This window comes from Nuphar pumila, unplaced genomic scaffold (genome assembly GCF_984573655.1).
Source record: "Nuphar pumila unplaced genomic scaffold, dmNupPumi1.hap1.1 HAP1_SCAFFOLD_108, whole genome shotgun sequence".
NCBI lineage: Eukaryota > Viridiplantae > Streptophyta > Magnoliopsida > Nymphaeales > Nymphaeaceae > Nuphar > Nuphar pumila.
The window spans coordinates 1-12,017 of NW_028323176.1; the positions used below are offsets into that span (position 1 = coordinate 1).

The window sequence follows — 12,017 nt, forward strand, 5'->3', positions numbered from 1 at the left end:
GAGGGTTGTCTTTCCAGATTAAGTGCTCTCCATCCTGTTAATACAATCAGGAAGATGACAGTGACAAATCAGGCCTGCTTTGAAGGACCTCACGTCCATATATTATGATGTCTCGGCTCCTTTTTCTTTTGAAACCAAGGGACCCTCACAGAGAACCAGGTCACTTAATGGTCCCGCTTTCCGGTGAGGTAAAACTCCGGGTTGAAGACATGACCACCCAGCCTTACATGCCCTAACCGTGATAAAACAACGACAGCCCCATGTGCCGGCGGGATTCGATCCTGAGCCTTCAGCTTGACACAAGACCCTGCTGACCACATGGGTCACCACCAGTGGTATATCCCAGCTCATATTGCCCACCACTCCTGGTCTTTTTAGTCACTCCTTTCATCCTTTTAATCCAACCAGTATTTGAGGTGCAGATTCTGTACATAAATACTCTTCCTTTTCATAAGATTAAGGATGGCAGTGGACCAGGGCGAAGGCGAGGGATAAGGTCTCCACCCTCCCCCCTTCTCAAAATTCTGTCCATCCCCGCACCGGCTTTGATTTTAACCTCCATCCCCGATCTAAATGGGGCAAGGCAGGGCAGGGCCCCGTTTCTTCCAGGTCCACTGCCATCCCTAAAAATATTTTAGTTATTTTACTAACGGGGATCGGGGCTGGGAGGGATGGAAGAAGGAAAGCGTAAGTTCATCCCCGTCTCCATCCCCGTAAGGGTTTTGATTTTAACCTTCATCCCCATGTCATGTCCGCCATCGCGAGGCGGGATATAACCCTGTTTTCCTCCAGTCCACTGCCTTCCCTACACAAGATTTCAAAGCCTTAAGAATAATAGCATCATCAAGCCACTGATCTTCTCTGATCTGATGTGGCACACCTGCCTCCAAGAAATCACCATGATAATCACGAATTGCATGGGCTGCTCTTATACTAGTTGGTATGCTAACGTATGCAACTCCAATACTTAGAGTATTCACCTCTAGAGAACGTCCAGTCTGTTACCACCATTCCATAACTGCTCCACCACTTCACCTTTCTCCTTTCCTCGGCCTCCCATTCCAACTTCATAAAATTTTCTTTACAAGATTGCCGTATCTTCTGTTAAGCTTGTTGAACTGAGCAATTCTCTTTCTACCAACTTTACTAACAGCAACGCTAGCGCTGCTTATAAACAATAGTCTAGCAGTCACCATAACAATCACTTGTAGCTCTCAGCATCATAACCATGTGTACCAACTTTACCAACAGACACTAGAGCCGCTTATTGTATCATGACCAAACTCACCAGGTCAATCATGTAATGGGAAATGGTGACCTCTTAAGATAGCCATCGCCCTGATTCAACTTTTCAACAATCGCAAATAGTCTCAGAATTATATGTAACAAAATTAGAATGATCTAATTGGAATGGGATAGACAATCTGGTGGCATAAGATACTGAACTGGAATCAAGAGAAATAAACAGTAATGAATTTCCAAGAGATCCAGACAGATGGAAGAAGGAAAAATTCCTAGACTAGAACTTATGGTGACAAAAATAGGAAGATCTAATTGGAAATGGTTAGACTATCTGGTGGCATAACACAACTGAACTGGAATGAAAATAAATAAACTAATGAATTTCCAAGAGATCCGGACAGATGGAAGTAGGAAAACCTCCTTACACTAGAACTTCTAGTGACTGGAATCAATTTATAAGAGAAAACTAGTAAGGGACTAGGCAGGTGCTAATCATGTTTCCTTCACTAAAAACTTTGCAGCCTGGTCATATTGATATTTGCACAAACATTAACAGGTGCAAACATGTGGGGGCGTGCACACACACACACATGAATACTCCATGCATGCTGCCACAACACTGCCTATTTAGCGTAGGAATTGCATCATTTCTGATCTCTCACGAACATAGACCCATTAGAAAGTAGTACTTTTACTATTCACTCAATAAAATCAGTATTACATATAAAACAAGAACATGAATTCAAGCTAGGGTTTATCCTCTAGTAGGATTCAAACCGACTAAGATGCATACGACAACTGATGAACATATTCAAAATAATACTTTTGTAGCTTGAACATCATAATTACGATCACAACTTAAGCAAAAGCTGTGCAACCTAGAAATTGAAATAAAAATATTCAATGCAATTCATATTTCATAATTATTATTAAATTCTTGAGCACAAGAATGTATCCAAACAATGTTCATATTAATAATGGAATTAATTTTAGCAATCCAAGTAATTATCATTTGCAAATTTCTCTTCACATTATTGAACAATTTTGAAAATGTACCAGTGCACACAGACGGACAACAGAGCGAGCACAACTCCACAAAATTAATAAAGATGAAAATAATATTAGAGAGGAACAATGACAAGTAATAATTGAGGAAATGTCATAATCTTAACAGCAAAAGAAACTTGAGAATTTCAATCCTATGTTGGTTGTAGGATTCCCTAACTAAAGATAATCAAATGTTCCGCAGAATCAATATGGAACTAGCAAAACAGTTCATAGGTCATAATCTGGAAATTTGTCACAACAATGACCATACCCATTAGCAAGAAATATATTTTACTAGCAACCTACAAGAGATTAGATGGAGGATATCAGGGGAAATTGATGGAGAGCAAGAATGAAAAACACCTTGCTGAGAAAAGTGATTTGATTTCTATAAAGAATTGAAAGCTTTTCACTAGATATCATGGTACAAAAAGTATCACAAGCACATGCCGCATGATTTCTTTTTCAGCATAGATATCCATATCAATAGCCTAGCATTTTATATAGTGTATGGTTCACTTTTCCTGGCAAATACTTGAAAATAACAGTCTACTTGTTGTGTCCATGAAGAATTGTGCAATATGAAATGTGTGATATCATGGGTGAGCAACTGAGCATTATTTATGCAACAAGAGTATCACTCTGATAAGACCAAGAAGAAAAGCTTCTAGTTCCCTACTTTATCAAATGTACCCTCGGAAAAGTAAAGATTAGATTGAATATGCAACATTATGTTTTCGGGTGCATTTGAATACACCAACAAATAGTACTGCTGAAGGATTTGTCCCACTTTTATAAGGCTCGACCACCTTACAGAAAAAAATGGAAAAGATTCTGTCTTTCTCTGAAAGCGGCAGGACTATTTTTCCTTGATTTTCCACTAGGACAAATATTCAGTGGTCTATTTTTTGGCGCATTCAATTGTACCCTTCATGTATAAGTAGGAGAAAGCTAGACACAAACATCACCCATTGGGTTATAGACAATTAACATAGCAATAATTCCCATGTGGTTTCGTACTATTGTCTCCTATTCACAAAGCATTGCAAACAAACCAATGGTAATCTCTGAGCCATTATTGTAATAGTTGATAAGACTCAGATGCATCAATGGCAGATATTGGATCTCAAGCCTCTAATGGATGTAATGACCACATGAACAACATAGTGATATAAGCTAATAAAAAGGTCCAGATTGGTGTTTGGTAATAAACATAGAACGATGCTTGGACCTAGGAGCATAAGCCATAAAATTTTACAATAACAGGATGGTTGTAAAACAATGGATAAAACAACAAGGGGCTTTGAATTTCAAGAATGTTCAGCTTCAATGCCAAATACTGGGAGCCAAAGAAACAATGTAGCTAGGAAGACAAGATGAGAATGCTAAAAGTTAGGGAATGTTGTAAACTGTAAAAACCTAGATGAAGTAGACAGCTGCCCTAGAGAAAGCAGGTAAGGATTGTTTGACTAGGGAGAGCAATGGTAGAACTTTCAAAAGGAAATTATCTTGATTGAAGATTTTGGGTCTTTTTTGCTCAAGCTTTAGGAAGACTTTTCTCACCTAAGAAAACGAAGAAGAAAGTGTCCAACTTTCTCATCTACTCTTCCAAAGTATGGTGGTTGTTCGCTTGGCGTTCCTATCATTCTCTCCTACACAAGAGGCATGGCTGAGTAAGCCATACAGATGAAACCTCTAAAGCCAATAGATGGTAACCTTAGTAAGCAAGTTACATTCAAACAGAATACAATGCACATCGTATATGTGCCTTAGCAATCTTGGAAATGCTGCATGTTTACAAACTATATACTTCACAAACATACAAAAAAAGACAAAGGTTTCCATCATATGAACATTAATTTTTAAAAAGATTTTGAAGATGTACAAACCCAAATTGAGAAAAGTTAACAAATATTGGAGTTGGGTAGATTTTTAAGTTGGAATTGCACTGCGAAAAATTAATGGGAATTTAGTATTGATAGTTGAATACCAAAATAAGAAACTGAAAAACACTTGCTACATTAATAAAATTTAAAAATGAAACACAAGAGGAAACCCAACAATTTGAGGGGAAGAAAACTCTAATTGACAATTTTCTTGTTAGGTAAAAGTTGCAGAATTGATAGAAGTGACTAAATAATAGGAGATTTTTAGACATCATTAGGAATATTGCATAAACATTCAACAAATACGAAGACCCCCAAAACAACATAGTATGAATTTTTATCATAACCATTATTATTAAAATCAGAATATAACATTGAAATCAATAACGGTAACATTCATAATACTATTAAACACAACCAACATTACAAAAGTTTTAGAAACAGTCCCAGTAGTTTTCTTTTAAAGCAAAATTTGACCAGCACAAATATTTTCTTACACCATAGAAGGTGCGTAAGGTCCAGTCAAACAGAACTCTTCTCTTAGTCACAATTCAAATCAATAAGACTTATCAACAAATCAAAAGAGAAAAACCAAACAGTCGTGATCACAATGTGTTTATTTTGGATATCATGTCAATCTAGCATATCAGTACGTAGCCATCGAAATCATAATTTAAGGATGGGTTTGTGCAGAAGACAGCTGGAGCGATTAATAGCGCTAAATATTAGAGGCCTAAACAAATCACACGGATGAAAATTGAAAAGTAACAATGGTGATGCTATTAAAGGTCATATCTAGCTTATCAATATGTAACTATCCAAATCATAACTTATGGGTTTGTGCCGATGACAGTTTTTTGGAGGAAGAATTAGCAAAGCACTCTTAAGTTTGCAAATAAACTCCCACATACTTCCTTGGGAAACAGTTCTTTTAAAAGAGAAAGTGGTAGACAACTAAATAGAGGTCTACTATACTAAGCGAGCGTAAGTGCAGCTATGGCTACATTACTATTAAGATCGACAAATCACATATAGCAGTTAAATATGAGTGAGAACATTCAATCATGTGAAGCGTGCATCAAACCGATAATCAAGTTAATGATTACACAGTATGCAGAGAGGCTTAAGAACCAACCAGCCCTGGGTGCTAGACTAATGATTTAATGCACAACCAATCCATTGACTTGTTTAAATGACAATGAGCAAAAACAATTAAAGTTTCAAAACATGCAAGAAATCCCTCTAGAGGATCAAAAAATAAAATTACAAATTCCACACTAAATCAACATGGAATGAACCTCAAAAACACACAGACATTTCCGTATGAAGAATATTATCTAATAGCAACTATTATTACATTCTATGTACGGATGCTGATACAGAGATACAATAATTTTATGAACTATGAAGTTTTCAATATGACTAGCATATAAAGAAATATGATACAGAAAGCAAGATCGAGCATTTGCATGACATAGATCACATTGACTGCATCTACTTAAGAATTAAGTCAAAAGATGACACGAAACAAATGGTTGCTGTAAAACAAGCCCCAAGACCCAGAAATTAGCATTGTGAAATAACTAGGGAGCCAAATCCAAGGGCACTGATCAGCATTATCTCAAGCTAAAAACACGCATATTATGTAATGCAGGAGAAGTCCATTGAACGCCTCCAGAGCCAGAACTATAATAGGCGGTTCCAACATATATAAAAGTTATTCATTGCAAAGTATTTATGTAATATAGTTTTTTTTTTCACAAAAAGCAAATAATATAATTCTTAGATGCTCAGCGAATCTTAGTCCTCAAATCTATAAGGCCCATATTTGCACACATTTATGGACTTGAAGTAAAAGGGTACCCCATACCCCAAGCATATGCCTACTCATTTTGAAAAGGGCATGGAGATGACAACCTAGACCTCCTCCCCCCCAACCACACACAAGCCATGCAAAAGCTAAAAGAGGATTACTAGCTATACCTTGAGGATTATTCTTAGTTATGGAATCAGAAGAGTTCTTCCTCCTACGCTCATTATGACCAGCCAGTCTCCTTCTGCAACTCCTCTTAGAATCATCGAACTCAGAAATCACATGGAACCTACATACACAATAGATAAACCACAAGGCATGTTAAGCTATAGAAGTTTTGGCAATTAACCCAAACAAAGAAAATGGAGAAGGGGGGGAAGAAAAAAAAAGGAGAAACAGATGTCCGAGCAAATGCAGTGATAATGAAACACCAAGTACCTTCATTAAAAAAAAAAACAAATACCCAGAGAAGCTATTTCTGCAGCAAAACTTCTAAAAAGCCGGGTTACGCCCAAAATTAAATAGCGTTAAAATCGGCCTTTCACGTCCCAAAAAGGAGCTATTTCTGCAGTAAGACTTCTAATAGCCAGATGCTGACAATGGTAAAGGAACGGATAGCTTAATTAAATTGCTTTTCCATGTGTGGACCACAAAATAGATAGTCAGGTACCCAAAAAATTCGTTGCAGATCCCAAAACGGATTGCATAAACAAAGGCAATAGAAAAAACTCAAAGAGACATTTGAGAGTATGAGAATGACGAGGAAGAAACATCTCAGACGAATAGAAGCACTAAAATAAGAGGTTGGTGAAAATCGATGAGGCCAATTACAGGAACGCTAACACTAAAACTTGATCCATTAACACTATTACTTCAAGGTCACAGAATGCCTCAGCATCTTGAAGGGGAACCTAGGGAAGTGCTCAAGCATCAAAAGCAAGGGAATCACAGAGACACACCTGAGAAGTGAGAAACCCAATTCCAGAAATCTCCATGAATCGACTACCATGTACAAGAAAGCAACAAAGAAGGAAAAGAAAAACAGTAAAATCAAAATGAAGAGAAAACCATATAAAATCAATAACTAGAGAGAGAAGCTTTCTTTGGATCATATGGTAAGAAAAACTCGAAACAGAAGTGTATAAATACAAAATGCAACAATATTCTAAGAAAACACTGTGAAAGAAAAAGAACCCAAAAACTTTTTTTTATAGGCAAGCTAGGGTTAGGCGAAAGAACTCAAAAAACTTGATAACATGAAGAAGAGGAAGAAGCTAACTAACCTGAATAAATCAGGTCAAACTCTTTCCCCTTAATGACTAAAATTGCAGAAACCAACCTCTCTCAAAAAAATTGCGGAAACCAACCACAAACCCATAAAAGAAACTATTGAGAATCCCTTATAGACTCAAATCCTCAAGTGTATAATACAGCAGCACCAATCCCCAGAAGACAAAAGGAAACAATGGCGTGATCAAGTATCCATAATCACAAAACCTGAAGCGAGCAAACGCGACTAGATAGACGAGATGTACGTTTACTGCCAACTGAATAGAGAGAGAGAGAGGAACCCACCTGCTGCATTGTTGGCAAAATCGTTGCTCTAGTCCTTGGACGATTACCTTGGGAGCCTTGGAGTGCATCTCACACACCTTGTGCCTCCTGTGATACTCCTTAGCTCCCAACAGACCGACGTTGCATCCCTGCACCTGACATCTCGGTACAGGCGTCCCCATAACCGACGGTGACGATAATAATGGTGGTGGTGGTGGTGTTGGTTGGTGGTGGGGTAGGAAGGCCCTCCCCCTCTTCAGCAGAGAGAAACCGGATACTTGGGGTTCTTCTATTGGGCCCAGCTTCGCTAAACCACCACCACCGCTCGCATCCTCGTAGTAGTAGCGCTTGCCCAGTTTGAGGGTGAGAGAGTCGGAGGTGATGCCCAGTGAATGGTGGGGGAAATCGGAGGAGGCGACGAGATCGGTGGGAGTCAAGAGGAAGGATTGAGAGGTCTTGGTTTCAAGTGGGAGGAAGGTGGAGCTGTGGAGGAAGCCGTCGCTCTGATTGTGGTGGTGGTGATGGTTGAAGGCTGGTGATGATAAGTAGGAAGAGGAAGATGGCTGGTCAAAAGGAGGAAGGAGGTAGGTGTTGGTGGTGGTGCTGCTGCTCGTGCTGGGATCTTGAGAGAAATTCCATGTGGTTCGATAGTAATCGCGGTGGGGATGGTGATGATGATCGTTCTCATGATGGTGATGATGACGATCATTTCTTCCATTCTCAATGTTATCATCCATCCCTCCTCCTCTCTCTCTCTGAGGAATAAAAACAACTCTGTGCTCTCTCTCTAGCAGGAGAGAGGACCAGCAAGAGAAGGACAGATTACATTTTTGTGAACGAGAGAGAGCGAAAGAGGGGGAGTAGGGGACGTGGAGATGGTGGTGCTGGCGGTGACAGTGAGGAGGGGGACAGGCATACTATTGCTCGGCACTTCCGCAACACCCTTCTGCAGTCTCTATCCTCATTGGCTAACGAGTGGTTCACACGTGCGAGACAAAAGCAGGATCATGGAGTGGTAGTAGTAGTAACAGGGAGATGGGCGACCATTTAGAGAGAGAAAAAACGTGAGGTGGGGTGCATTTTGAATTGTTGGTCTTGTAGAGAGAGAGAGTCAATCAGTAGAGTCCCACTGCAGAGGTGATAAGACTTGAGGGCAACAGCATTAAATGCTTTCATTTAAAAATATATTATTTTTTTTAAGCATCAAATCAGCTAAAAGCATATTCTTTTTATTTTTTTTTCTTAGAATAACCCCCCTTTTCATTACTACTTGCTACATCTTTAATGAAGAGATACTGCAACTAATATGGATATATCATCTAATTTTCTATAAGAGGAAGGCCTTTTTTCCCATCAATATCAAACTAAAATGCTCTTCTGATCATAAAACCGTTGTTTTTTGTTAGTTAGTTTAACTAATGCATGTTTGGTGGAGCTTTGTTCTTTGTCTTCTACCGTTTTCTTTTTCTGTTTTTAATGAATACATGAAAAAAGGGTGTAAATTGCATGCCCAAATATTTGTTTTTTCAAATAAAAAAAGAAAAGAAAGATTTTGAAAGCTGAAAAAGACAAATATTGCAGTAATTATTTAAAGAAATCATCTGTGAAAAATGACAATAACATCTTCTGCCAACCTTTCTTTTACATTTTTTGAAGACAAAAGAAAAAAGAACAAAAAAAAGAAAGCGATGTCGTAAAGTGTGTGTGGTGAGGGGGGGGGGGACTGTTTGACTGGAAGTAGCAAGAATAGGCCTGCTCAAAAGCAGACAGCAACATTGTTTGTAGTAATTTGACGCAGCAGAAAATTCAGAAGCAGCAATTGCGATGAATTACTCATTAAGAAATTGTTTCTTTATTTGGCGTTCCTTACTGATTTTTTTTAGTTTGATCTAGATTCTTGAATGAATGAGTCAAAAATGACACAAAAATTCTTGACTTTTTGAATTCACATACGTAATACGAAGTTCCCAATTGGTTAATTAAAAAAAAAGACTAGAAAGAGGTACCCAAATCAAAGTCACCCTAATTGTAGTTGTTATGCACAATGGGAACCCATATAAGCATAGGCACAAGACCCTAGACCTGAAGCCCTATTTTCACCCATTGGTTAAAAAGAAGGACCCTTTTCCAATGGCCGGTTCATTCCATAATTGAAGTTAGTCTACTGCCACGTGTCAAAAGCACCATCTTTCTCTATCTTCTCTTTCTCACTTCTCTTTTTTTTTTTTTTTTCTCTCGATCTCTTCTCTTTCCCTCACTTCAAAAGAATAAAGCTACGAATATTTTTCTTTTCTTTAAACAAATAACCTATATAGTAGGGCCTATGTGTTTGTCACCCTAATCCCATTTATATAATGAGATACTACTACATGATAATCTGAAGAAAGAGATAATAATTGGTGATAGGGGTTGAGCCACGTTGAAACCAATTATACAAAGCCACGATAACATTTAATGTGGAAGGACTCGTCAGACAAAATGGCCTCTATCTGGAAAGCTGGGCAAGCGTGCTCTCTCTCTCTCTCTCTCTCTCTCTCTCTCACCATGGTTACTTCAAAATGCAAAAGAGATGCCTTCTTGGGTTTCAACGGGTCGGGTTTGGTTTTAACTCAGGTGGAGTCTGACTTAGCCCCAATTTTTTGGTATGATATCGGGTTTAAAACAGGATCTAATCGGATATACTATAAAAGAAACCATACCCAAATCCGATAAGAACTACATGAATCAAACTCGAATCATATCCGATAAAATAATATTTTATAAACTATACTCAGATCTATGTATTAATTGGACCTTCAGGTCCAGACCCGGGTCTTAATTGGGTAGAATTATTCCAAGTATTTCCCGCTGGACTTCTTAGGGCATGTTTGGGATCGATAACTGGGATGGGCGTTTATGGAGTTTATGCATTTGAGGAAGTGGTAACTGCTTTGCCAGCTACTGCCAAATCCATAAATACAAAGGAGAAAGGCCCTCACTTCCCATCCCAAATGCATAAACGCCGAGATTCCAAACAGGACCATCATGGGCGTTGAACCAAGATTTTACCTCGGGAACAAGGTTGTTAAATGCGATGAGGCGAAGCGAGGCGTTGAGCCTGCGCTTCGCCTCTGAGGCGTACGCCTCTCACAACTGGAATGGAAGTGAAGCGGTGGGAGGGGAGGCAGTAAGAGAAGGACCACCCGCCCAGCTGGTATGGAAGCGAGGGATATGCCGGTCGTCCGGTGGTCGGAGAAGACTGAGCAGCAGCTGCAGCACAGCAACTCCGGTGGTCGGTGGTCACAACTGGTCGGAGGTTGATGAGGGGCGCATCACAGCAACGCCTCAGTACCTTGAGCGTGCGCCTCGCCTCTGAGGTGTACGCTTCAGGTATTGAGGCGTACGCCTCTGAGGCGTATGCTTCAGGTACTGAGGTGTACGCCTCTCACAACACTGCTCGGGAATACCAAATGCTTAAACGCCCATCCCAGCGCCAAGATTCCAAACAGGCCCTTATTTATCACCATACCCGTACCGTATAGGGTTTGGTCTGGGTAAACCCGAACCATTGAGACACCCATAGCGCCAGGGAACATCATGTATTTCGAGCTCGAACTTTCAGTTTTGTACTTGGGAAAATAATTTGGTATGCACTTGTTTATTTACGAATGGACTTGGAAGTGTATTCTTTGGTACATGTACTAGCTCTTTGTTCAATAAAATTTCAAAAAACTAATGGCATATGTGTGTGTGTGCGTGTGCCATTATGCATTTTGTTATTGGGTAGATGATAAAATGGTTCCAAACAATAAGCGGCATGACTCTAGATTTCGTCCCATATTTCAAACGCCCCCCATAGGGCGTTTGATTGCATGGACACTATCGGGCAGAACCAATGTTATCAGTATCGATACGCATCGTATCAGCAGAATTTTATTAAGCTTCATCCTGAATCGGTTATTTTTTTAAAATAAATAATAATAAATAATTTTAATAATATTTTAATGGTTTTAACACGTGTCATGTTGACACATAATTTTTTTATAATTTTCTGGCCGATAAGAATGAATGATTCAGTTGAGTATGGTATACGACCGATACAGCTGAATCGGTGGCCCAACGATTCAGGGCTGACACCGATACAGACAACATTGGGTAGAACAATCCTATTTAAACATTGCTTGTCAGGCACAGAGGTGTCTTGAACAAGTGAAGTTTTTGTCTCAGGTGATCCAATCTTTGTTTTTTAACCTTTTTGTTGAGATTTTGTCCCAAGTATTTTGGACACCATTGCTCACGAGGGGTGGAACACTGAGTTTATGCCTGTGGATCCATATTGTAATTCTACCCGATCAAATGATAGTTACTATCTTCGATTGTAAAACTGTTTCTTCTGAAAAATATTGAAAAAAATTATTGTAACTTCGTTTCTAAAATAAGCAGGCTTTCAACTTAAATGCTCTTATAATTTGAACAAATTTATTTATTATCACTAT

The 12,017-nt window shown here is 39.0% G+C and overlaps 1 protein-coding gene across 1 annotated transcript; it reads right to left on the reverse strand.

The window, feature by feature from the left end:
* Nucleotides 1-809: 809 nt before the first annotated feature.
* Nucleotides 810-8,279, reverse strand: LOC149811254 (uncharacterized; the record flags this gene model as incomplete). Its single annotated transcript, XM_089994001.1, has 5 exons — nucleotides 7,564-8,279; nucleotides 6,159-6,277; nucleotides 1,206-1,263; nucleotides 1,086-1,164; nucleotides 810-998 (listed from the first exon to the last, which is right to left on the reverse strand). Coding segments are annotated over exons 1-5 (1,161 nt in total), but the record flags the coding sequence as incomplete, so codon positions are not given.
* Between the last annotated feature and the right edge of the window lie 3,738 nt (nucleotides 8,280-12,017).